Raw genomic sequence first — 26,682 nt, forward strand, 5'->3', positions numbered from 1 at the left:
TTCGTTCCACTTCACAATTGTGTCCCACTTGTTGGTGATTCTTCACATAAAATAAATTTATATCTTTATGTTTGAAGCCTGAAATGTGGCAAAAGGTTGAAAAGTTCAAGGGGGCCGAATACTTTCGCAAGGCACTGTATATAAGATCTGGCTTCTGTGGTTGCTAGTCGCCATAACCAAGACAAACTTCTCATCTAGCAGTTTCTTGAATGATACAAATGTATGAACTTCAGCAACACATCTGGAGTTTCATATAAGAGTGTAACATATAAGCACTTCAGCTACATATAAGAGTTTCCAACTTCCACAATAGTATCCTTCCTTTATAAACAAAACTTTCTAAAACATGGCTAAACAACCATAAGATGCAACTTGCTCTTTTGTGAGAGGAAACCATAGCATATGGGGAACCAGTATACTTCTGTCTGATGACATCATAATCCTGGACCACTACAAGCCATTTCATTATTGTGACATCAATGCTGTTGTCATGGCATCAAGAATTTAAGTAAGAACAACAAAAATAAAGCAAATAAGGTGTTTCCATCACACTTTGACCTTACAAAACTTTAAGCAGGATTCAGAGAGGGAACCTCATTAAAAATGAATTCTAATTCTTTTTTTGGATTAGATTCACCTGACGGTAAGAAATACATAATTTTTTTCTAGTATCAAACTGGTTTCAAGTTTTGAAAGATCATATTATATATCAGAAATTACTTTGATCTTTTTTCTGTAGCTGATTTTCATGTGATATAATATCTAAGTATAATGTTTTGCCTTGTGATAGATATAGTAGGTGTCCCATCCGGGTTATAGTCCTGCCTTGTACCCAAAGCTTCTTTAAACTCCAGGGTACTGTCACTCTTTCTAGAGATTAGTAATTAGGGGATTTCTGAAAACAAGAAGGAAGTATTTTTCTTCAAGAAACCTCATTATTTTCAGTAATATAGTTTTTCTATTAATTTCATTTTACTGTTATTCTTTTTCACTATCTACAATGTTTATGGCTAGGTAGCAGGTGTTAAATTTTGATGTAAAAACATGTAACTCATCTCATACTTAATGTATATTCTACACAACTTTGATCAAATAAAGATGAAGTATTCTAAAGAAACCTAATTATTGTTTAAAATATGTTACATTATGTATAATGTGAATAAGTGCTCTTCACTCTTTTACTTTTACTACAATTCCCTTGTGCATTTTTTATGTGAAGAAAACCTTAAATTGTCTCAGTCTCCTCAACAGTCTATCATTATATTTTGTGTATTAAGAAATCCTAAATAAAGAAATTCAAGGTTAATTTATACAACAACAGCTGCATTTAAATGAAAGAGATTGCTTATGACCATACAGAAATAATTTAGTAATCATTTGTATGTGACTGTCATTTGTATGAGGACTGGATACATACAGGACCGGTAGTTTAACTGTGTTTTCTTTTTGGGTCCAAGGATCCTTGGCAGGAGCTTCTTCCATACCGAGAGAGAATGGCAGACAGGAGAGCAGGGAGGGAAGAAGAACCAAGAGCAGCAGGAGCTCAGAAAAAAAGTGTGGCAGGTCAAAAAGAAAGATGGGTGAAAGCATGGAGCAAGATATCAGTTGTAAAAGGATGAAGGATTCACATGGAGGACACATTTCAGCATGTGAGACAATATCGCTTTCTGGCTCACAGAGTCTAGTCAGCGAAAGTCATGAGGCAGGTAGTGAACCTCCTCCTGCCCAGGACACTCCTAAGAGAACACCAGACCCACAATGTAGAGGTTAGTGAGGACTCTTTATATTCGTATTTAGTATTATTGGCTATTACAACTGCATTTTGCCTTCTGTAAACTTTGAACCTTTGTAATAGTTTGAAACTAATTAATAATAGTCTGCCACTCTGTGACTGTCTTACAGTTCTCTTACACTATTAATTGTTATAATGGGACTTTTAACTAGAGCTTGCATTAATTTTATAATTATATTTTGAATTTCAACTTTAACCTTTAAAGCTTTAGGTAATATATTACAGAAGGATTTTTTAAGGGGACAGCTGGTTTATTTTGTGCAAAGTGCATCAGCCTTCATTTTGTCCAATTTCATTTTCAGAAAGTTTTGACCGACTTTATATGGAAACATACATGTTAGGAGCTGGTGGATATGGCTCAGTCTATGCTGGATTCAGAAAAGAAGATGGACTTCCGGTAATTAGCCTTACTTCTTAAAAATGGTCATGATGTCCATTTAACTCAAGGTTTTCAATAGTGCCCATGAGGTTTAGAAGTGGAAGAGATAGTATTTTTTGTTCTCATTTTCATGCAGGTGGCAGTAAAACATGTTCCAATGAATAAAGTGAAATGGACTCAGGTTGTAAGTATAGTATATTGTGATGTTTTTTTTCCCTAGATCTCTTTAAAAATGAAATTTTCTTTCACTGTCCCTCATGAAACTGGCCTCATTGTTCCTTATGTTGCAATTGCAGATCACAATACTAAAGCTTTTAAAACTCCTGCCCAGCCTAACAGAACAAACATTTCCATTGTAAACCCAAGAAAAAGTATGGACCACTTCTTGGTTTAATGGAAGAGATTGAAAGTGAATAACAAATACATCATTTCTGCTTCCTTGAATAATATGGTCTGTTTCATTGCAGCATTTCTCATTCATGACCAGTTCAAAATAGTTTGTGTAGATTAGACTTTTGTGCCAATGTGCAGGTCCTTTTGGTCACATTCTAATATTGTGCAATTGTATATGAACTCCACACAGAAACTTGAGGATAAGGTGTCACATTTCCCCCTGGAGCTGGTCCTGCTGTTGATAGTTGGCGATGACCCAGTGTACCCTGGAGTGATCAAACTGCTGGACTGGTTTGAGCTACCTGATGAGTATTTGCTGGTTCAGGAGCGGCCCGAGCCCTGCCAGGACCTTTTTGCCTTCACTGAGGAGCGGGGTGGCTTCTTGGAGGAGGCCGAAGCCCAGAACTTCCTGCAGCAGCTGGTCAACACCCTGCAGCACTGCCACCAGCGTGGAGTCCTGCACAGAGATGTCAAGGCAGAGAATATCCTTGTTCAGATAGACACCAAGAGGCTGAAATTGCTGGACTTTGGCTGTGGCTGTATTCTGAATGACTCTGCCAAAAAACATTTCCGAGGTGAGTGGAGGCGAGCTGAATAGGTTTGACCATAACCAAACACACCCTCCTGTTGAGAAAACTGGGGAAAATAGTAGATATTAGGATTGTTTTCAGAAATGAGTTTCAAAGTGAAAGGCGATATTTGAAAGTGAAGATACAAATAAGAGAGTAATTTTTGCAGTTAGTGTTAATTGGTCTCTTGCGTCTACAGGAACAGCTGAATACACACCTCCTGAGTGGCTTCGTTATGGAAAGTACCACGGTGTCCCAATGACTGTCTGGTCCCTAGGAATTGTACTTTATGACATGATCTGCGGAGACCTGCCTTTTAAGACAGACGGGGATATTCTAAAGGGAGTGCTGCACTTCCCAAGGGGTATCTCTAAAGGTGAGCTTGAAAAGACAATTTGATCAACCAATGTGATTCGGAACCAATCAAAGGACATTCCAAACCAACTGTCTCCTTATTTTTTACCCCACAGAATGTCGGAATCTCATTCGTTGCTGCCTGGCCAGGCGGCCTGAGAATCGCCCATCCCTCGAGCAGATTCTGCTCCACCCCTGGATGGCGTGAATTCACCGGATTGGAAGAGGGTATGTTGTACTATATTGTGGATTCCGAGTGACATTTGTAATAGACAGCACTATTACAAATATTGCTGTTTTCAATGGTACAAAAATACAGTGATTATCCAGTTTCTTTACGTTTTACAAGCCAGACAGATTCAGATTTTAGTTTGTAAGTAACATATGATGTTTAATAGTGTCTTGACAGTATTAGATCCTTTAAAATTATAAATCTGTGCTGTGGAAATTAAAGCTCTATTGTACGTGCCCAGAAATGCATATTTGTTAGGTTTTCAATAAGAAACTTTTAGGTGGTGTGAAAGCAAGTCATAATGAATTCGTGTTTCATAATGTTTTACTTCAGGTTAAACCACTCAATAGGAAACAAATGTTCATTCTTTTGCCACTACTACACCATCTTTCAGGGGCTGGTTTCTATAGCTCTTTAGTGCATGACCTAGCTATTCTTTCTCTTTTGTTCCATTTCATTTTTAGGTTGGTCTGAGAGCCATAATATATGGATGAGTATCTTCCAGAGTAACCCTCTCTTTGCTGAGACATTGGATTAATGAGGACAGGATTTGTATTTACAAGAAGGTGAAAATGAAAGATGATATTAAGCCTTGCCAATACTCACGTGCGACAACTTTGGATTGAGTACAGATTGCTAAATGTCTTGGATTGAAATTGTTACAGTAGATGTAGTAATTGATACATTTATATTTTTCTCATTTCATAAAATAAAATATTTTCAATAAATATTTTTTCTCTGAAATGGACAGTGTGGCAACTCTTGATTTCATTAATATAAAAACACTAAGGTACTTGTCTAAGTAACATTTATTTACCTATGAGTCAGAAATCAGACATTTAATATCTATTTCATGAAGTATGGGCCATTAATATCAATATAAAAATAAAACATGTAATTGGTATAATATCCCTTATATACCTATACAGACCTGTGTAATTCTAAAATTGAATTAGACTCTGTAAGCAGCACAATACAATAGCAGTTTGTGCAGCATCCTTACAACTGTTGAGTCCTGAGTTTGTTTCTACACTGAAGCACTTTCTGTGTGGTGTTTGCACGATCTCCTCTAGGCATACTAGCTGGGTTAATTGATCTCTAAATTGTCCAAGTGTGTGTGAGCTCTTTGATGGACTAGTGTAGTCCTTCCTGAGCCCTATACTTCCAGAACAGACTCCAGGGTGCTGCAATAGATACAAGAGGCTCTGTGATACAGATGGACAAGTCTTGAGATTCACTGCTTTCTCAGACTCCCTAAGGATGCAGTCTGGTTAAGATTAGTCTAAATGTGTAATTACTATTATTATTAAGTGGAGTATAATAAACCTGCTGCCTACAGTATGACAAGACAATATACATATTGTCTGTCTTGTACAGCATGTCCAAAAAATTAACAACATTTGGAAATCATGTCTCAGCGGTATCCAGCCAAGATATGAGGAAAGGTCTGCGCCAGGTTGTTTCCAATGTTAAAAATACTGTAGAGTGACTCTGCCTGTTATTCCAAAAACAATCACATAGTCAGCAGTAATTAAATGTCTCAGACTTAGAGGTTGGACTACTCTCAGTATAGCGCTTTTTCACAATGCCATATAAAGAGAAATCGATGACACGAGAACCCATTTTCAGTTTTTTTTTTTTATTTATCATATGCTGGAAATAGCATTGTTGGTTGTGGTCTGTCGTGTCCGACGATGATGGTTGTACTTTGTGTAGCTCATCTGTTTGGAAGTTTCCCCTTTTTGAAGTGGGAAAGCCATTGCACTGGGGCAATCCCACTCTCTCGACCCCAGAAGCCTGAATCCAGTGGTACGAGGAGTCGTCACGACTGGAGACTTCCTTGGTTGCATTGCAGCCTTGCCATGCCCTTCACTTTCCATGGAGCGTTGCGACAGTAGTGTCCCCATCATTATACTGGGGCATTAGGACCCACACAGACCGCAGGGTAAGCGCTCCCTGCTGGTCCCACCAACACCTCTTCCAGCAGCAAGCTTGGTTTTCCCCAGGAGGTCTCCTATCCATGTACTGACCAGGCTCACACCTGTTTAGCTGCAGTGAGAAATAGCATTAGAAGATACCTTAATAAATATCACTTTGGAACTTATAATAGCTTTTAATATACCGTTCATTTTCATTACAGCAAAGAACATTTCAGCTATACATATTGTCATGATAAATGGTTTTAGAAAATGAATTTAGACAATCACATGACATACAGTGCCTTGCGAAAGTATTCGGCCCCCTTGAACTTTTCAACCTTTTGCCACATTTCAGGCTTCAAACATAAAGATATAAATTATTTATTTTATGTGAAGAATCACCAACAAGTGGGACACAATTGTGAAGTGGAACGAAATCTATTGGATTTTTGAAACTTTTTAACTAATAAAAAAATGAAAAGTGGGGCGTGCAAAATTATTCGGCCCCTTTACTTTCAGTGCAGCAAACTCACTCCAGAAGTTCAGCGAGGATCTCTGAATGATCCAATGTTGTCCTAAATGACTGATGGTGTTAAATAGAATCCACCTGTGTGTAATCAAGTCTCTGTATAAATGCACCTGCTCTGTGATAGTCTCAAGGTTCTGTTGAAAGCGCAGAGAGCATCATGAAGACCAAGGAACACACCAGGCAGGTCCGTAATACTGTTGTGGAGAAGTTTAAAGCCGGATTTGGATACAAAAAGATTTCCCAAGCTTCAAACATCCCAAGGAGCACTGTGCAAGCGATCATCTTGAAATGGAAGGAGTATCAGACCACTGCAAATCTACCAAGACCTGGCCGTCCCTCTAAACTTTCAGCTCAGACAAGGAGAAGACTGATCAGAGATGCAGCCAAGAGGCCCATGATCACTCTGGATGAACTGCAGAGAACTACAGCTGAGGTGGGAGAGTCTGTCCATAGGACAACAATCAGTCTTACACTGCACAAATCTGGCCTTTATGGAAGAGTGGCAAGAAGAAAGCCATTTCTCAAAGATATCCATAAAAAGTCTCGTCTAAAGTTTGCCACAAGCCACCTGGGAGACACCCCAAACATGTGGAAGAAGGTGCTCTGGTCAGATGAAACCAAAATCGAACTTTTTGGCCACAATGCAAAACGATATGTTTGGCGTAAAAGCAACACAGCTCATCACCCTCAACACACCATCCCCACTGTCAAACATGGTGGTGGCAGCATCATGGTTTGGGCCTGCTTTTCTTCAGCAGGGACAGGGAAGATGGTTAAAATTGAGGGGAAGATGGATGCAGCCAAATACAGGACCATTCTGGATGAAAACCTGTTGGAGTCTGCAAAAGACCTGAAACTGGGACGGAGATTTATCTTCCAACAAGACAATGATCCCAAACATACAGCAAAATCTACAAAGGAATGGTTCACAAATAAACGTATCCAGGTGTTTGAATGGCCAAGTCAAAGTCCAGACCTGAATCCAATCGAGAATCTGTGGAAAGAGCTGAAAACTGCTGTTCACAAACGCTCTCCATCCAACCTCACTGAGCTCGAGCTGTTTTGCAAGGAAGAATGGGCAAGAATTTCAGTCTCTCGATGTGCAAAACTGATAGAGACATACCGCAAGCGACTTGCAGCTGTAATCGCAGCAAAACGTGGCTCTACAAAGTATTAACGCAAGGGGGCAGAATAATTTTGCACGCCCCACTTTTTAATTTTTTTATTAGTTAAAAAAGTTTCAAAAATCCAATAGATTTCGTTCCACTTCACAATTGTGTCCCACTTGTTGGTGATTCTTCACATAAAATAAATTTATATCTTTATGTTTGAAGCCTGAAATGTGGCAAAAGGTTGAAAAGTTCAAGGGGGCCGAATACTTTCGCAAGGCACTGTATATAAGATCTGGCTTCTGTGGTTGCTAGTCGCCATAACCAAGACAAACTTCTCATCTAGCAGTTTCTTGAATGATACAAATGTATGAACTTCAGCAACACATCTGGAGTTTCATATAAGAGTGTAACATATAAGCACTTCAGCTACATATAAGAGTTTCCAACTTCCACAATAGTATCCTTCCTTTATAAACAAAACTTTCTAAAACATGGCTAAACAACCATAAGATGCAACGTGCTCTTTTGTGAGAGGAAACCATAGCATATGGGGAACCAGTATACTTCTGTCTGATGACATCATAATCCTGGACCACTACAAGCCATTTCATTATTGTGACATCAATGCTGTTGTCATGGCATCAAGAATTTAAGTAAGAACAACAAAAATAAAGCAAATAAGGTGTTTCCATCACACTTTGACCTTACAAAACTTTAAGCTGGATTCAGAGAGGGAACCTCATTAAAAATGAATTCTAATTCTTTTTTTGGATTAGATTCACCTGACGGTAAGAAATACATAATTTTTTTCTAGTATCAAACTGGTTTCAAGTTTTGAAAGATCATATTATATATCAGAAATTACTTTGATCTTTTTTCTGTAGCTGATTTTCATGTGATATAATATCTAAGTATAATGTTTTGCCTTGTGATAGATACAGTAGGTGTCCCATCCGGGTTATAGTCCTGCCTTGTACCCAAAGCTTCTTTAAACTCCAGGGTACTGTCACTCTTTCTAGAGATTAGTAATTAGGGGATTTCTGAAAACAAGAAGGAAGTATTTTTCTTCAAGAAACCTCATTATTTTCAGTAATATAGTTTTTCTATTAATTTCATTTTACTGTTATTCTTTTTCACTATCTACAATGTTTAGGGCTAGGTAGCAGGTGTTCAATTTTGATGTAAAAACATGTAACTCATCCCATACTTAATGTATATTCTACACAACTTTGATCAAATAAAGATGAAGTATTCTAAAGAAACCTAATTATTGTTTAAAATATGTTACATTATGTATAATGTGAATAAGTGCTCTTCACTCTTTTACTTTTACTACAATTCCCTTGTGCATTTTTTATGTGAAGAAAACCTTAAATTGTCTCAGTCTCCTCAACAGTCTATCATTATATTTTGTGTATTAAGAAATCCTAAATAAAGAAATTCAAGGTTAGTTTGTACAACAACAGCTGCATTTAAATGAAAGAGATTGCTTATGACCATACAGAAATAATTTAGTAATCATTTGTACGTGACTGAGTTGATACCCTTCAAAAGACAGGACTGGATACATACAGGACATTCAGGTAGTTCAACTGTGTTTTCTTTTTGGGTCCAAGGATCCTTGGCAGGAGCTTCTTCCATACCGAGAGAGAATGTCAGACAGGAGAGCAGGGAGGGAAGAAGAACCAAGAGCAGCAGGAGCTCAGAAAAAAAGTGTGGCAGGTCAAAAAGAAAGATGGGTGAAAGCATGGAGCAAGATATCAGTTGTAAAAGGAAGAAGGATTCACATGGAGGACACATTTCAGCATGTGAGACAATATCGCTTTCTGGCTCACAGAGTCTAGTCAGCGAAAGTCATGAGGCAGGTAGTGAACCTCCTCCTGCCCAGGACACTCCTAAGAGAACACCAGACCCACAATGTAGAGGTTAGTGAGGACTCTTTATATTCGTATTTAGTATTATTGGCTATTACAACTGCATTTTGTCTTCTGTAAACTTTGAAACTTTGTAATACTTTGAAACTAATTAATAATAGTCTGCCACTCTGTGATTGTCTCACAGTTCTCTTACACTATTAATTGTTATAATGGGACTTTTAACTAGAGCTTGCATTAATTTTATAATTATATTTTGAACTCCAACTTTAACCTTTAAAGCTTTAGGTAATATATTACAGAAGGGTTTTTTAAGGGGACAGCTGGTTTATTTTGTGCAAATGCATCAGCCTTCACTTTGCCCAATTTCATTTTCAGAAACTTTTGACCGACTTTATATGGAAACATACTTGCTAGGAGCTGGTGGATATGGCTCAGTCTATGCTGGATTCAGAAAAGAAGATGGACTTCCGGTAATTAGCCTTACTTCTTAAGAATGGTCATGATATCCATTTAACTCAAGGTTTTCAATAGTGCTCATGAGGTTTAGAAGTGGAAGAGATAATATTTTTTATTTTCTTTTTCATGCAGGTGGCAGTAAAACACGTTCCAATGAATAAAGTGAAATGGACTCAGGTTGTAAGTAAACTATATTGTGATGTTTTTTTTTCCTTAGATCTCTTTAAAAATGAAATTTGCTTTCACTGTCCCTCAAGAAACTGGCCTCATTGTTCCTTATGCTGCAATTGCAAATCACAATACCAAAGCTTTTAAAACTCCTGCCCAGCCTAACAGAACAAACATTTCCATTGTAAACTCAAGAAAAAGTATGGGCCACTTTTTGGTTTATTGGAAGAGATTGAAAGTGAATAACAAATTCCTAATTTCTGCTTCCTTGAATAATATGGTCTGTTTCATTGCAGCATTTCTCATTCATGACCAGTTCAAAATAGTTTGTGTAGATTAATCTTTTGTGCCAATGTGCAGGTCCTTTTGGTCACATTCTAATATGGTGCAATTGTATATGAACTTTTCCACACAGAAACTCGAGGATAAGGTGGCACATTTCCCCCTGGAGCTGGTCCTGCTGTTGATAGTTGGCGATGACCCAGTGTACCCTGGAGTGATCAAACTGCTGGACTGGTTTGAGCTACCTGATGAGTATTTGCTGGTTCAGGAGCGGCCCGAGCCCTGCCAGGACCTTTTCGCCTTCACTGAGGAGCGGGGTGGCTTCTTGGAGGAGGCCGAAGCCCAGAACTTCCTGCAGCAGCTGGTCAACACCCTGCAGCACTGCCACCAGCGTGGAGTCCTGCACAGAGACATCAAGGCAGAGAATATCCTTGTTCAGATAGACACCAAGAGGCTGAAATTGCTGGACTTTGGCTGTGGCTGTATTCTGAAAGACTCTGCCAAAACACATTTCCGAGGTGAGTGGAGGCGAGCTGAAAAGGTTTGACCATAACCAAACACACCCTCCTGTTGAGAAAACTGGGGAAAATAGTAGATATTAGGTTTGTTTTCAGAAATGAGTTTCAAAGTGAAAGGCGATATTTGAAAGTGAAGGTACAAATAAGAGAGTAATTTTTGCAGTTAGTGTTAATTGGTTAATTGAAATTAGGAATTTCTTGCATCTACAGGAACAGCTGAATACACACCTCCTGAGTGGCTTCGTTATGGAAAGTGCCACGGTGTCCCAGTGACTGTCTGGTCCCTAGGAATTGTACTTTATGACATGATCTGCGGAGACCTGCCTTTTAAGACAGACGGGGAAATTCTAAAGGGAGTGCTGCACTTCCCAAGGGGTATCTCTAAAGGTGAGCTTGAAAAGACAATTCGATCAACCAATGTGATTCGGAACCAATCAAAGGACATTCCAAACCAACTGTCTCCTTATTTTTTACCGCACAGAATGTCGGAATCTCATTCGTTGCTGCCTGGCCAGGCGGCCTGAGAATCGCCCATCCCTCGAGCAGATTCTGCTCCACCCCTGGATGGCGTGAATTCACCGGATTGGAAGAGGGTATGTTGTACTATATTGTGGATTCCGAGTGACGTTTGTAATAGACAGCACTATTACAAATATTGCTGTTTTCAATGGTACAAAAATACAGTGATTATCCAGTTTCTTTACGTTTTACAAGCCAGACAGATTCAGATTTTAGTTTGTAAGTAACATATGATGTTTAATAGTGTCTTGACAGTATTAGATCCTTTAAAATGATAAATCTGTGGTGTGGAAATTAAAGCTCTATTGTACATGCCCAGAAATTCATATTTGTTAGGTTTTCAATAAGAAACTTTTAGGTGGTGTGAAAGCAAGTCATAATGAATTCGTGTTTCATAATGTTTTACTTCAGGTTAAACCACTCAATAGGAAACAAATGTTCATTCTTTTGCCACTACTACACCATCTTTCAGGGGCTGGTTTCTATAGCTCTTTAGTGCATGACCTAGCTATTCTTTCTCTTTTGTTCCATTTCATTTTTAGGTTGGTCTGAGAGCCATAATATATGGATGAGTATCTTCCAGAGTAACCCTCTCTTTGCTGAGACATTGGATTAATGAGGAGAGGATTTGTATTTACAAGAAGGTGAAAATGAAAGATGATATTAAGCCTTGCCAATACTCACGTGCGACAACTTTGGATTGAGTACAGATTGCTAAATGTCTTGGATTGAAATTGTTACAGTAGATGTAGTAATTGATACATTTATATTTTTCTCGTTTCATAAAATAAAATATTTTCAATAAATATTTTTTCTCTGAAATGGACAGTGTGGCAACTCTTGATTTCATTAATATAAAAACACTAAGGTACTTGTCTAAGTAACATTTATTTACCTATGAGTCAGAAATCAGACATTTAATATCTATTTCATGAAGTATGGGCCATTAATATCAATATAAAAATAAAACATGTAATTGGTATAATATCCCTTATATACCTATACAGACCTGTGTAATTCTAAAATTGAATTAGACTCTGTAAGCAGCACAATACAATAGCAGTTTGTGCAGCATCCTTACAACTGTTGAGTCCTGAGTTTGTTTCTACACTGAAGCACTTTCTGTGTGGTGTTTGCACGATCTCCTCTAGGCATACTAGCTGGGTTAATTGATCTCTAAATTGTCCAAGTGTGTGTGAGCTCTTTGATGGACTAGTGTAGTCCTTCCGGAGCCCTATACTTCCAGAACAGACTCCAGGGTGCTGCAATAGATACAAGAGGCTCTGTGATACAGATGGACAAGTCTTGAGATTCACTGCTTTCTCAGACTCCCTAAGGATGCAGTCTGATTAAGATTAGTCTAAATGTGTAATTACTATTATTATTAAGTGGAGTATAATAAACCTGCTGCCTACAGTATGACAAGACAATATACATATTGTCTGTCTTGTACAGCATGTCCAAAAAATTAACAACATTTGGAAATCATGTCTCAGCGGTATCCAGCCAAGATATGAGGAAAGGTCTGCGCCAGGTTGTTTCCAATGTTAAAAAAACTGTAGAGTGTCTCTGCCTGTTATTCCAAAAACAATCACATAGTCAGCAGTAATTAAATGTCTCAGACTTAGAGGTTGGACTACTCTCAGTATAGCGCTTTTTCACAATGCCATATAAAGAGAAATCGATGACATGAGAACCCATTTTCAGTTGTTTTTTTTTATTTATCATATGCTGGAAATAGCATTGTTGGTTGTGGTCTGTCGTGTCCGAAGATGATGGTTGTACTTTGTGTAGCTCATCTGTTTGGAAGTTTCCCCTTTTTGAAGTGGGAAAGCCATTGCACTGGGGCAATCCCACTCTCTCGACCCCAGAAGCCTGAATCCAGTGGTACGAGGAGTCGTCACGACTGGAGACTTCCTTGGTTGCATTGCAGCCTTGCCATGACCTTCACTTTCCATGGAGCGTTGCGACAGTAGTGTCCCCATCATTATACTGGGGCATTAGGACCCACACAGACCGCAGGGTAAGCGCTCCCTGCTGGTCCCACCAACACCTCTTTCAGCAGCAAGCTTGGTTTTCCCCAGGAGGTCTCCTATCCATGTACTGACCAGGCTCACACCTGTTTAGCTGCAGTGAGAAATAGCATTAGAAGATACCTTAATAAATATCACTTTGGAACTTATAATAGCTTTTAATATACCGTTCATTTTCATTACAGCAAAGAACATTTCAGCTATACATATTGTCATGATAAATGGTTTTAGAAAATGAATTTAGACCATCACGTGACATATATAAGATCTGGCTTCTGTGGTTGCTAGTCGCCATAACCAAGACCAACTTCTCATCTAGCAGTTTCTTGAATGATACAAATGTATGAACTTCAGCAACACATCTGGAGTTTCATATAAGAGTGTAACATATAAGCACTTCAGCTACATATAAGAGTTTCCAACTTCCACAATAGTATCCTTCCTTTATAAACAAAACTTTCTAAAACATGGCTAAACAACCATAAGATGCAACTTGCTCTTTTGTGAGAGGAAACCATAGCATATGGGGAACCAGTATACTTCTGTCTGATGACATCATAATCCTGGACCACTACAAGCCATTTCATTATAGTGACATCAATGCTGTTGTCATGGCATCAAGAATTTAAGTAAGAACAACAAAAATAAAGCAAATAAGGTGTTTTCATCACACTTTGACCTTACAAAACTTTAAGCTGGATTCAGAGAGGGAACCTCATTAAAAATGAATTCTAATTCTTTATTTAGATTAGATTCATCTGACGGTAAGAAATAAATACCATTTGTTCTAGTATCAAACTGGTTTCAAGTATTGAGAGATTATATTATATTTCCGAAATTACTTTGATCTTTTTTCTGTAGCTGATTTTCATGTGATATAATATCTAAGTACTGTATAATGTTTTGCCTTGTGATAGATAGGTGTCCCATCCAGGGTATAGTCCTGCCTTGTACCCAAAGCTTCTTTAAACTCCAGGGTACTGTCACTCTTTCTAGAGATTAGTAATTAGGGGATTTCTGAAAACAAGAAGGAAGTATTTTTCTTCAAGAAACCTCATTATTTTCAGTAATATAGTTTTTCTATTAATTTCATTTTACTGTTATTCTTTTTCACTATCTACAATGTTTAGGGCTAGGTAGCAGGTGTTCAATTTTGATGTAAAAACATGTAACTCATCCCATACTTAATGTATATTCTACACAACTTTGATCAAATAAAGATGAAGTATTCTAAAGAAACCTAATTATTGTTTAAAATATGTTACATTATGTATAATGTGAATAAGTGCTCTTCACTCTTTTACTTTTACTACAATTCCCTTGTGCATTTTTTATGTGAAGAAAACCTTAAATTGTCTCAGTCTCCTCAACAGTCTATCATTATATTTTGTGTATTAAGAAATCCTAAATAAAGAAATTCAAGGTTAGTTTGTACAACAACAGCTGCATTTAAATGAAAGAGATTGCTTATGACCATACAGAAATAATTTAGTAATCATTTGTACGTGACTGAGTTGATACCCTTCAAAAGACAGGACTGGATACATACAGGACATTCAGGTAGTTCAACTGTGTTTTCTTTTTGGGTCCAAGGATCCTTGGCAGGAGCTTCTTCCATACCGAGAGAGAATGTCAGACAGGAGAGCAGGGAGGGAAGAAGAACCAAGAGCAGCAGGAGCTCAGAAAAAAAGTGTGGCAGGTCAAAAAGAAAGATGGGTGAAAGCATGGAGCAAGATATCAGTTGTAAAAGGAAGAAGGATTCACATGGAGGACACATTTCAGCATGTGAGACAATATCGCTTTCTGGCTCACAGAGTCTAGTCAGCGAAAGTCATGAGGCAGGTAGTGAACCTCCTCCTGCCCAGGACACTCCTAAGAGAACACCAGACCCACAATGTAGAGGTTAGTGAGGACTCTTTATATTCGTATTTAGTATTATTGGCTATTACAACTGCATTTTGTCTTCTGTAAACTTTGAAACTTTGTAATACTTTGAAACTAATTAATAATAGTCTGCCACTCTGTGATTGTCTCACAGTTCTCTTACACTATTAATTGTTATAATGGGACTTTTAACTAGAGCTTGCATTAATTTTATAATTATATTTTGAACTCCAACTTTAACCTTTAAAGCTTTAGGTAATATATTACAGAAGGGTTTTTTAAGGGGACAGCTGGTTTATTTTGTGCAAATGCATCAGCCTTCACTTTGCCCAATTTCATTTTCAGAAACTTTTGACCGACTTTATATGGAAACATACTTGCTAGGAGCTGGTGGATATGGCTCAGTCTATGCTGGATTCAGAAAAGAAGATGGACTTCCGGTAATTAGCCTTACTTCTTAAGAATGGTCATGATATCCATTTAACTCAAGGTTTTCAATAGTGCTCATGAGGTTTAGAAGTGGAAGAGATAATATTTTTTATTTTCTTTTTCATGCAGGTGGCAGTAAAACACGTTCCAATGAATAAAGTGAAATGGACTCAGGTTGTAAGTAAACTATATTGTGATGTTTTTTTTTCCTTAGATCTCTTTAAAAATGAAATTTGCTTTCACTGTCCCTCAAGAAACTGGCCTCATTGTTCCTTATGCTGCAATTGCAAATCACAATACCAAAGCTTTTAAAACTCCTGCCCAGCCTAACAGAACAAACATTTCCATTGTAAACTCAAGAAAAAGTATGGGCCACTTTTTGGTTTATTGGAAGAGATTGAAAGTGAATAACAAATTCCTAATTTCTGCTTCCTTGAATAATATGGTCTGTTTCATTGCAGCATTTCTCATTCATGACCAGTTCAAAATAGTTTGTGTAGATTAGACTTTTGTGCCAATGTGCAGGTCCTTTTGGTCACATTCTAATATGGTGCAATTGTATATGAACTTTTCCACACAGAAACTCGAGGATAAGGTGGCACATTTCCCCCTGGAGCTGGTCCTGCTGTTGATAGTTGGCGATGACCCAGTGTACCCTGGAGTGATCAAACTGCTGGACTGGTTTGAGCTACCTGATGAGTATTTGCTGGTTCAGGAGCGGCCCGAGCCCTGACAGGACCTTTTCGCCTTCACTGAGGAGCGGGGTGGCTTCTTGGAGGAGGCCGAAGCCCAGAACTTCCTGCAGCAGCTGGTCAACACCCTGCAGCACTGCCACCAGCGTGGAGTCCTGCACAGAGACATCAAGGCAGAGAATATCCTTGTTCAGATAGACACCAAGAGGCTGAAATTGCTGGACTTTGGCTGTGGCTGTATTCTGAAAGACTCTGCCAAAACACATTTCCGAGGTGAGTGGAGGCGAGCTGAAAAGGTTTGACCATAACCAAACACACCCTCCTGTTGAGAAAACTGGGGAAAATAGTAGATATTAGGTTTGTTTTCAGAAATGAGTTTCAAAGTGAAAGGCGATATTTGAAAGTGAAGATACAAATAAGAGAGTAATTTTTGCAGTTAGTGTTAATTGGTCTCTTGCATCTACAGGAACCGCTGAATACACACCTCCTGAGTGGCTTCGTTATGGAAAGTGCCACGGTGTCCCAATGACTGTCTGGTCCCTAGGAATTGTACTTTATGACATGATCTGCGGAGACCTGCCTTTTAAGACAGACGGGGAAATTCTAAAGGGAGTGCTGCACTTCCCAAGGGGTATCTCTAAAGGTGAGCTTGAAAAGACAATTTGATCAACCAATGTGATTCGGAACCAATCAAAGGACATTCCAAACCAACTGTCTCCTTATTTTTTACCCCACAGAATGTCGGAATCTCATTCGTTGCTGCCTGGCCAGGCGGCCTGAGAATCGCCCATCCCTCGAGCAGATTCTGCTCCACCCCTGGATGGCGTGAATTCACCGGATTGGAAGAGGGTATGTTGTACTATATTGTGGATTCCGAGTGACATTTGTAATAGACAGCACTATTACAAATATTGCTGTTTTCAATGGTACAAAAATACAGTGATAATCCAGTTTCTTTACGTTTTACAAGCCAGACAGATTCAGATTTTAGTTTGTAAGTAACATATGATGTTTAATAGTGTCTTGACAGTATTAGATCCTTTAAAATGATAAATCTGTGGTGTGGAAATTAAAGCTCTATTGTACATGCCCAGAAATTCATATTTGTTAGGTTTTCAATAAGAAACTTTTATGTGGTGTGAAAGCAAGTCATAATGAATTCGTGTTTCATAATGTTTTACTTCAGGTTAAACCACTCAATAGGAAACAAATGTTCATTCTTTTGCCACTACTACACCATCTTTCAGGGGCTGGTTTCTATAGCTCTTTAGTGCATGACCTAGCTATTCTTTCTCTTTTGTTCCATTTCATTTTTAGGTTGGTCTGAGAGCCATAATATATGGATGAGTATCTTCCAGAGTAACCCTCTCTTTGCTGAGACATTGGGTTAATGAGGACAGGATTTGTATTTACAAGAAGGTGAAAATGAAAGATGATATTAAGCCTTCCCAATACTCGCGTGCGACAACTTTGGATTGAGTACAGATTGCTAAATGTCTTGGATTGAAATTGTTACAGTAGATGTAGTAATTGATACATTTATACTTTTCTCGTTTCATAAAATAAAATATTTTCAATAAATATTTTTTCTCTGAAATGGACAGTGTGGCAACTCTTGATTTCATTAATATAAAAACACTAAGGTACTTGTCTAAGTAACATTTATTTACCTATGAGTCAGAAATCAGACATTTAATATCTATTTCATGAAGTATGGGCCATTAATATCAATATAAAAATAAAACATGTAATTGGTATAATATCCCTTATATACCTATACAGACCTGTGTAATTCTAAAATTGAATTAGACTCTGTAAGCAGCACAATACAATAGCAGTTTGTGCAGCATCCTTACAACTGTTGAGTCCTGAGTTTGTTTCTACACTGAAGCACTTTCTGTGTGGTGTTTGCACGATCTCCTCTAGGCATACTAGCTGGGTTAATTGATCTCTAAATTGTCCAAGTGTGTGTGAGCTCTTTGATGGACTAGTGTAGTCCTTCCTGAGCCCTATACTTCCAGAACAGACTCCAGGGTGCTGCAATAGATACAAGAGGCTCTGTGATACAGATGGACAAGTCTTGAGATTCACTGCTTTCTCAGACTCCCTAAGGATGCAGTCTGGTTAAGATTAGTCTAAATGTGTAATTACTATTATTATTAAGTGGAGTATAATAAACCTGCTGCCTACAGTATGACAAGACAATATACATATTGTCTGTCTTGTACAGCATGTCCAAAAAATTAACAACATTTGGAAATCATGTCTCAGCGGTATCCAGCCAAGATATGAGGAAAGGTCTGCGCCAAGTTGTTTCCAATGTTAAAAATACTGTAGAGTGACTCTGCCTGTTATTCCAAAAACAATCACATAGTCAGCAGTAATTAAATGTCTCAGACTTAGAGGTTGGACTACTCTCAGTATAGCGCTTTTTCACAATGCCATATAAAGAGAAATCGATGACACGAGAACCCATTTTCAGTTTTTTTTTTTTTATTTATCATATGCTGGAAATAGCATTGTTGGTTGTGGTCTGTCGTGTCCGACGATGATGGTTGTACTTTGTGTAGCTCATCTGTTTGGAAGTTTCCCCTTTTTGAAGTGGGAAAGCCATTGCACTGGGGCAATCCCACTCTCTCGACCCCAGAAGCCTGAATCCAGTGGTACGAGGAGTCGTCACGACTGGAGACTTCCTTGGTTGCATTGCAGCCTTGCCATGCCCTTCACTTTCCATGGAGCGTTGCGACAGTAGTGTCCCCATCATTATACTGGGGCATTAGGACCCACACAGACCGCAGGGTAAGCGCTCCCTGCTGGTCCCACCAACACCTCTTCCAGCAGCAAGCTTGGTTTTCCCCAGGAGGTCTCCTATCCATGTACTGACCAGGCTCACACCTGTTTAGCTGCAGTGAGAAATAGCATTAGAAGATACCTTAATAAATATCACTTTGGAACTTATAATAGCTTTTAATATACCGTTCATTTTCATTACAGCAAAGAACATTTCAGCTATACATATTGTCATGATAAATGGTTTTAGAAAATGAATTTAGACAATCACATGACATACAGTGCCTTGCGAAAGTATTCGGCCCCCTTGAACTTTTCAACCTTTTGCCACATTTCAGGCTTCAAACATAAAGATATAAATTATTTATTTTATGTGAAGAATCACCAACAAGTGGGACACAATTGTGAAGTGGAACGAAATCTATTGGATTTTTGAAACTTTTTAACTAATAAAAAAATGAAAAGTGGGGCGTGCAAAATTATTCGGCCCCTTTACTTTCAGTGCAGCAAACTCACTCCAGAAGTTCAGCGAGGATCTCTGAATGATCCAATGTTGTCCTAAATGACTGATGGTGTTAAATAGAATCCACCTGTGTGTAATCAAGTCTCTGTATAAATGCACCTGCTCTGTGATAGTCTCAAGGTTCTGTTGAAAGCGCAGAGAGCATCATGAAGACCAAGGAACACACCAGGCAGGTCCGTAATACTGTTGTGGAGAAGTTTAAAGCCGGATTTGGATACAAAAAGATTTCCCAAGCTTCAAACATCCCAAGGAGCACTGTGCAAGCGATCATCTTGAAATGGAAGGAGTATCAGACCACTGCAAATCTACCAAGACCTGGCCGTCCCTCTAAACTTTCAGCTCAGACAAGGAGAAGACTGATCAGAGATGCAGCCAAGAGGCCCATGATCACTCTGGATGAACTGCAGAGAACTACAGCTGAGGTGGGAGAGTCTGTCCATAGGACAACAATCAGTCTTACACTGCACAAATCTGGCCTTTATGGAAGAGTGGCAAGAAGAAAGCCATTTCTCAAAGATATCCATAAAAAGTCTCGTCTAAAGTTTGCCACAAGCCACCTGGGAGACACCCCAAACATGTGGAAGAAGGTGCTCTGGTCAGATGAAACCAAAATCGAACTTTTTGGCCACAATGCAAAACGATATGTTTGGCGTAAAAGCAACACAGCTCATCACCCTCAACACACCATCCCCACTGTCAAACATGGTGGTGGCAGCATCATGGTTTGGGCCTGCTTTTCTTCAGCAGGGACAGGGAAGATGGTTAAAATTGAGGGGAAGATGGATGCAGCCAAATACAGGACCATTCTGGATGAAAACCTGTTGGAGTCTGCAAAAGACCTGAAACTGGGACGGAGATTTATCTTCCAACAAGACAATGATCCCAAACATACAGCAAAATCTACAAAGGAATGGTTCACAAATAAACGTATCCAGGTGTTTGAATGGCCAAGTCAAAGTCCAGACCTGAATCCAATCGAGAATCTGTGGAAAGAGCTGAAAACTGCTGTTCACAAACGCTCTCCATCCAACCTCACTGAGCTCGAGCTGTTTTGCAAGGAAGAATGGGCAAGAATTTCAGTCTCTCGATGTGCAAAACTGATAGAGACATACCGCAAGCGACTTGCAGCTGTAATCGCAGCAAAACGTGGCTCTACAAAGTATTAACGCAAGGGGGCCGAATAATTTTGCACGCCCCACTTTTTAATTTTTTTATTAGTTAAAAAAGTTTCAAAAATCCAATAGATTTCGTTCCACTTCACAATTGTGTCCCACTTGTTGGTGATTCTTCACATAAAATAAATTTATATCTTTATGTTTGAAGCCTGAAATGTGGCAAAAGGTTGAAAAGTTCAAGGGGGCCGAATACTTTCGCAAGGCACTGTATATAAGATCTGGCTTCTGTGGTTGCTAGTCGCCATAACCAAGACAAACTTCTCATCTAGCAGTTTCTTGAATGATACAAATGTATGAACTTCAGCAACACATCTGGAGTTTCATATAAGAGTGTAACATATAAGCACTTCAGCTACATATAAGAGTTTCCAACTTCCACAATAGTATCCTTCCTTTATAAACAAAACTTTCTAAAACATGGCTAAACAACCATAAGATGCAACTGGTTCTTTTGTGAGAGGAAACCATAGCATATGGGGAACCAGTATACTTCTGTCTGATGACATCATAATCCTGGACCACTACAAGCCATTTCATTATTGTGACATCAATGCTGTTGTCATGGCATCAAGAATTTAAGTAAGAACAACAAAAATAAAGCAAATAAGGTGTTTCCATCACACTTTGACCTTACAAAACTTTAAGCTGGATTCAGAGAGGGAACCTCATTAAAAATGAATTCTAATTCTTTTTTTGGATTAGATTCACCTGACGGTAAGAAATACATAATTTTTTTCTAGTATCAAACTGGTTTCAAGTTTTGAAAGATCATATTATATATCAGAAATTACTTTGATCTTTTTTCTGTAGCTGATTTTCATGTGATATAATATCTAAGTATAATGTTTTGCCTTGTGATAGATACAGTAGGTGTCCCATCCGGGTTATAGTCCTGCCTTGTACCCAAAGCTTCTTTAAACTCCAGGGTACTGTCACTCTTTCTAGAGATTAGTAATTAGGGGATTTCTGAAAACAAGAAGGAAGTATTTTTCTTCAAGAAACCTCATTATTTTCAGTAATATAGTTTTTCTATTAATTTCATTTTACTGTTATTCTTTTTCACTATCTACAATGTTTATGGCTAGGTAGCAGGTGTTAAATTTTGATGTAAAAACATGTAACTCATCTCATACTTAATGTATATTCTACACAACTTTGATCAAATAAAGATGAAGTATTCTAAAGAAACCTAATTATTGTTTAAAATATGTTACATTATGTATAATGTGAATAAGTGCTCTTCACTCTTTTACTTTTACTACAATTCCCTTGTGCATTTTTTATGTGAAGAAAACCTTAAATTGTCTCAGTCTCCTCAACAGTCTATCATTATATTTTGTGTATTAAGAAATCCTAAATAAAGAAATTCAAGGTTAATTTATACAACAACAGCTGCATTTAAATGAAAGAGATTGCTTATGACCATACAGAAATAATTTAGTAATCATTTGTATGTGACTGAGTTGATAACCTTCAAAAGACAGGACTGGATACATACAGGACCGGTAGTTTAACTGTGTTTTCTTTTTGGGTCCAAGGATCCTTGGCAGGAGCTTCTTCCATACCGAGAGAGAATGGCAGACAGGAGAGCAGGGAGGGAAGAAGAACCAAGAGCAGCAGGAGCTCAGAAAAAAAGTGTGGCAGGTCAAAAAGAAAGATGGGTGAAAGCATGGAGCAAGATATCAGTTGTAAAAGGATGAAGGATTCACATGGAGGACACATTTCAGCATGTGAGACAATATCGCTTTCTGGCTCACAGAGTCTAGTCAGCGAAAGTCATGAGGCAGGTAGTGAACCTCCTCCTGCCCAGGACACTCCTAAGAGAACACCAGACCCACAATGTAGAGGTTAGTGAGGACTCTTTATATTCGTATTTAGTATTATTGGCTATTACAACTGCATTTTGCCTTCTGTAAACTTTGAAACTTTGTAATAGTTTGAAACTAATTAATAATAGTCTGCCACTCTGTGACTGTCTTACAGTTCTCTTACACTATTAATTGTTATAATGGGACTTTTAACTAGAGCTTGCATTAATTTTATAATTATATTTTGAATTTCAACTTTAACCTTTAAAGCTTTAGGTAATATATTACAGAAGGATTTTTTAAGGGGACAGCTGGTTTATTTTGTGCAAAGTGCATCAGCCTTCATTTTGTCCAATTTCATTTTCAGAAAGTTTTGACCGACTTTATATGGAAACATACATGTTAGGAGCTGGTGGATATGGCTCAGTCTATGCTGGATTCAGAAAAGAAGATGGACTTCCGGTAATTAGCCTTACTTCTTAAAAATGGTCATGATGTCCATTTAACTCAAGGTTTTCAATAGTGCCCATGAGGTTTAGAAGTGGAAGAGATAGTATTTTTTGTTCTCATTTTCATGCAGGTGGCAGTAAAACATGTTCCAATGAATAAAGTGAAATGGACTCAGGTTGTAAGTATAGTATATTGTGATGTTTTTTTTTCCCTAGATCTCTTTAAAAATGAAATTTTCTTTCACTGTCCCTCATGAAACTGGCCTCATTGTTCCTTATGTTGCAATTGCAGATCACAATACTAAAGCTTTTAAAACTCCTGCCCAGCCTAACAGAACAAACATTTCCATTGTAAACCCAAGAAAAAGTATGGACCACTTCTTGGTTTAATGGAAGAGATTGAAAGTGAATAACAAATACATCATTTCTGCTTCCTTGAATAATATGGTCTGTTTCATTGCAGCATTTCTCATTCATGACCAGTTCAAAATAGTTTGTGTAGATTAGACTTTTGTGCCAATGTGCAGGTCCTTTTGGTCACATTCTAATATTGTGCAATTGTATATGAACTCCACACAGAAACTTGAGGATAAGGTGTCACATTTCCCCCTGGAGCTGGTCCTGCTGTTGATAGTTGGCGATGACCCAGTGTACCCTGGAGTGATCAAACTGCTGGACTGGTTTGAGCTACCTGATGAGTATTTGCTGGTTCAGGAGCGGCCCGAGCCCTGCCAGGACCTTTTTGCCTTCACTGAGGAGCGGGGTGGCTTCTTGGAGGAGGCCGAAGCCCAGAACTTCCTGCAGCAGCTGGTCAACACCCTGCAGCACTGCCACCAGCGTGGAGTCCTGCACAGAGATGTCAAGGCAGAGAATATCCTTGTTCAGATAGACACCAAGAGGCTGAAATTGCTGGACTTTGGCTGTGGCTGTATTCTGAATGACTCTGCCAAAAAACATTTCCGAGGTGAGTGGAGGCGAGCTGAATAGGTTTGACCATAACCAAACACACCCTCCTGTTGAGAAAACTGGGGAAAATAGTAGATATTAGGATTGTTTTCAGAAATGAGTTTCAAAGTGAAAGGCGATATTTGAAAGTGAAGATACAAATAAGAGAGTAATTTTTGCAGTTAGTGTTAATTGGTCTCTTGCGTCTACAGGAACAGCTGAATACACACCTCCTGAGTGGCTTCGTTATGGAAAGTGCCACGGTGTCCCAGTGACTGTCTGGTCCCTAGGAATTGTACTTTATGACATGATCTGCGGAGACCTGCCTTTTAAGACAGACGGGGATATTCTAAAGGGAGTGCTGCACTTCCCAAGGGGTATCTCTAAAGGTGAGCTTGAAAAGACAATTTGATCAACCAATGTGATTCAGAACCAATCAAAGGACATTCCAAACCAACTGTCTCCTTATTTTTTACCCCACAGAATGTCGGAATCTCATTCGTTGCTGCCTGGCCAGCCGGCCTGAGAATCGCCCATCCCTCGAGCAGATTCTGCTCCACCCCTGGATGGCGTGAATTCACCGGATTGGAAGAGGGTATGTTGTACTATATTGTGGATTCCGAGTGACATTTGTAATAGACAGCACTATTACAAATATTGCTGTTTTCAATGGTACAAAAATACAGTGATTATCCAGTTTCTTTACGTTTTACAAGCCAGACAGATTCAGATTTTAGTTTGTAAGTAACATATGATGTTTAATAGTGTCTTGACAGTATTAGATCCTTTAAAATGATAAATCTGTGGTGTGGAAATTAAAGCTCTATTGTACATGCCCAGAAATTCATATTTGTTAGGTTTTCAATAAGAAACTTTTAGGTGGTGTGAAAGCAAGTCATAATGAATTCGTGTTTCATAATGTTTTACTTCAGGTTAAACCACTCAATAGGAAACAAATGTTCATTCTTTTGCCACTACTACACCATCTTTCAGGGGCTGGTTTCTATAGCTCTTTAGTGCATGACCTAGCTATTCTTTCTCTTTTGTTCCATTTCATTTTTAGGTTGGTCTGAGAGCCATAATATATGGATGAGTATCTTCCAGAGTAACCCTCTCTTTGCTGAGACATTGGATTAATGAGGAGAGGATTTGTATTTACAAGAAGGTGAAAATGAAAGATGATATTAAGCCTTGCCAATACTCACGTGCGACAACTCTGGATTGAGTACATATTGCTAAATGTCTTGGATTGAAATTGTTACAGTAGATGTAGTAATTGATACATTTATATTTTTCTCATTTCATAAAATAAAATATTTTCAATAAATATTTTTTCTCTGAAATGGACAGTGTGGCAACTCTTGATTTCATTAATATAAAAACACTAAGGTACTTGTCTAAGTAACATTTATTTACCTATGAGTCAGAAATCAGACATTTAATATCTATTTCATGAAGTATGGGCCATTAATATCAATATAAAAATAAAACATGTAATTGGTATAATATCCCTTATATACCTATACAGACCTGTGTAATTCTAAAATTGAATTAGACTCTGTAAGCAGCACAATACAATAGCAGTTTGTGCAGCATCCTTACAACTGTTGAGTCCTGAGTTTGTTTCTACACTGAAGCACTTTCTGTGTGGTGTTTGCACGATCTCCTCTAGGCATACTAGCTGGGTTAATTGATCTCTAAATTGTCCAAGTGTGTGTGAGCTCTTTGATGGACTAGTGTAGTCCTTCCTGAGCCCTATACTTTCAGAACAGACTCCAGGGTGCTGCAATAGATACAAGAGGCTCTGTGATACAGATGGACAAGTCTTGAGATTCACTGCTTTCTCAGACTCCCTAAGGATGCAGTCTGGTTAAGATTAGTCTAAATGTGTAATTACTATTATTATTAAGTGGAGTATAATAAACCTGCTGCCTACAGTATGACAAGACAATATACGTATTGTCTGTCTTGTACAGCATGTCCAAAAAATTAACAACATTTGGAAATCATGTCTCAGCGGTATCCAGCCAAGATATGAGGAAAGGTCTGCGCCAGGTTGTTTCCAATGTTAAAAATACTGTAGAGTGACTCTGCCTGTTATTCCAAAAACAATCACATAGTCAGCAGTAATTAAATGTCTCAGACTTAGAGTTTGGACTACTCTCAGTATAATGCTTTTTCACAATGCCATATAAAGAGAAATCGATGACACGAGAACCCATTTTCAGTTTTTTTTTTTTTTATTTATCATATGCTGGAAATAGCATTGTTGGTTGTGGTCTGTCGTGTCCGACGATGATGGTTGTACTTTGTGTAGCTCATCTGTTTGGAAGTTTCCCCTTTTTGAAGTGGGAAAGCCATTGCACTGGGGCAATCCCACTCTCTCGACCCCAGAAGCCTGAATCCAGTGGTACGAGGAGTCGTCACGACTGGAGACTTCCTTGGTTGCATTGCAGCCTTGCCATGCCCTTCACTTTCCATGGAGCGTTGCGACAGTAGTGTCCCCATCATTATACTGGGGCATTAGGACCCACACAGACCGCAGGGTAAGCGCTCCCTGCTGGTCCCACCAACACCTCTTCCAGCAGCAAGCTTGGTTTTCCCCAGGAGGTCTCCTATCCATGTACTGACCAGGCTCACAGCTGTTTAGCTGCAGTGAGAAATAGCATTAGAAGATACCTTAATAAATATCACTTTGGAACTTATAATAGCCTTTAATATACCGTTCATTTTCATTACAGCAAAGAACATTTCAGCTATACATATTGTCATGATAAATGGTTTTAGAAAATGAATTTAAACAATCACATGACATATATAAGATCTGGCTTCTGTGGTTGCTAGTCGCCATAACC

General features: G+C 38.5%; 3 protein-coding genes and 1 pseudogene across 6 annotated transcripts; all 4 read left to right on the forward strand.

The window, feature by feature from the left end:
* The first annotated feature begins 583 nt into the window (after window positions 1-583).
* Window positions 584-4,420, forward strand: LOC138238173 (serine/threonine-protein kinase pim-3-like). Of its 2 annotated transcripts, XM_069188217.1 has the most exons (8): window positions 584-643; window positions 1,458-1,766; window positions 2,095-2,189; window positions 2,308-2,355; window positions 2,755-3,139; window positions 3,333-3,509; window positions 3,604-3,715; window positions 4,184-4,420. In XM_069188217.1, exons 1-7 carry the CDS (start codon window positions 604-606, stop codon window positions 3,693-3,695), a joined length of 1,146 nt encoding a protein of 381 aa, XP_069044318.1. In that variant the 5' UTR covers window positions 584-603; the 3' UTR covers window positions 3,696-3,715; window positions 4,184-4,420. The 2 variants fall into 2 exon arrangements, with proteins under 2 accessions (XP_069044318.1, XP_069044319.1); XM_069188218.1 differs by lacking the exon at window positions 2,308-2,355.
* A 3,540-nt stretch (window positions 4,421-7,960) lies between these two features.
* Window positions 7,961-11,868, forward strand: LOC138238174 (serine/threonine-protein kinase pim-3-like). 2 transcript variants are annotated; one of them, XM_069188219.1, is made up of 8 exons: window positions 7,961-8,067; window positions 8,896-9,204; window positions 9,532-9,626; window positions 9,745-9,792; window positions 10,196-10,580; window positions 10,791-10,967; window positions 11,062-11,173; window positions 11,642-11,868. In XM_069188219.1, the coding sequence occupies exons 1-7, from the start codon at window positions 8,028-8,030 to the stop codon at window positions 11,151-11,153; spliced, it is 1,146 nt and encodes a 381-aa protein (XP_069044320.1). In that variant the 5' UTR covers window positions 7,961-8,027; the 3' UTR covers window positions 11,154-11,173; window positions 11,642-11,868. The 2 variants fall into 2 exon arrangements, with proteins under 2 accessions (XP_069044320.1, XP_069044321.1); XM_069188220.1 differs by lacking the exon at window positions 9,745-9,792.
* A 1,918-nt stretch (window positions 11,869-13,786) lies between these two features.
* On the forward strand, window positions 13,787-17,657 carry LOC138238420 (serine/threonine-protein kinase pim-3-like; annotated as a pseudogene).
* A 3,574-nt stretch (window positions 17,658-21,231) lies between these two features.
* LOC138238419 (serine/threonine-protein kinase pim-3-like) lies at window positions 21,232-25,033 on the forward strand. Of its 2 annotated transcripts, XM_069189101.1 has the most exons (8): window positions 21,232-21,339; window positions 22,164-22,472; window positions 22,801-22,895; window positions 23,014-23,061; window positions 23,462-23,846; window positions 24,040-24,216; window positions 24,311-24,422; window positions 24,891-25,033. In XM_069189101.1, exons 1-7 carry the CDS (start codon window positions 21,300-21,302, stop codon window positions 24,400-24,402), a joined length of 1,146 nt encoding a protein of 381 aa, XP_069045202.1. In that variant the 5' UTR covers window positions 21,232-21,299; the 3' UTR covers window positions 24,403-24,422; window positions 24,891-25,033. The 2 variants fall into 2 exon arrangements, with proteins under 2 accessions (XP_069045202.1, XP_069045203.1); XM_069189102.1 differs by lacking the exon at window positions 23,014-23,061.
* The last annotated feature ends 1,649 nt before the right edge of the window (window positions 25,034-26,682 follow it).

This window comes from Lepisosteus oculatus, chromosome 4 (genome assembly GCF_040954835.1).
Source record: "Lepisosteus oculatus isolate fLepOcu1 chromosome 4, fLepOcu1.hap2, whole genome shotgun sequence".
Taxonomy (NCBI): Eukaryota; Metazoa; Chordata; class Actinopteri; order Semionotiformes; family Lepisosteidae; genus Lepisosteus; species Lepisosteus oculatus.

What these genes read in the sequence shown, in the direction of transcription:
- LOC138238419 (XM_069189101.1), top strand. Translation starts at nt 21,300, where the DNA reads ATGAATTCTAATTCTTTTTTTGGATTAGATTCACCTGACG. An exon ending in TGGATTAGATTCACCTGACG is followed by an intron (nt 21,340 to 22,163) that starts GTAAGAAATACA and finishes TTTGGGTCCAAG; the next exon opens with GATCCTTGGCAGGAGCTTCT. An exon ending in GAAAAGAAGATGGACTTCCG is followed by an intron (nt 22,896 to 23,013) that starts GTAATTAGCCTT and finishes ATTTTCATGCAG; the next exon opens with GTGGCAGTAAAACATGTTCC.
- LOC138238174 (XM_069188219.1), top strand. Translation starts at nt 8,028, where the DNA reads ATGAATTCTAATTCTTTTTTTGGATTAGATTCACCTGACG. An exon ending in TGGATTAGATTCACCTGACG is followed by an intron (nt 8,068 to 8,895) that starts GTAAGAAATACA and finishes TTTGGGTCCAAG; the next exon opens with GATCCTTGGCAGGAGCTTCT. An exon ending in TGCCAAAACACATTTCCGAG is followed by an intron (nt 10,581 to 10,790) that starts GTGAGTGGAGGC and finishes TTGCATCTACAG; the next exon opens with GAACAGCTGAATACACACCT.
- LOC138238173 (XM_069188217.1), top strand. Translation starts at nt 604, where the DNA reads ATGAATTCTAATTCTTTTTTTGGATTAGATTCACCTGACG. An exon ending in ACCAGACCCACAATGTAGAG is followed by an intron (nt 1,767 to 2,094) that starts GTTAGTGAGGAC and finishes TTTCATTTTCAG; the next exon opens with AAAGTTTTGACCGACTTTAT. An exon ending in TGCCAAAAAACATTTCCGAG is followed by an intron (nt 3,140 to 3,332) that starts GTGAGTGGAGGC and finishes TTGCGTCTACAG; the next exon opens with GAACAGCTGAATACACACCT.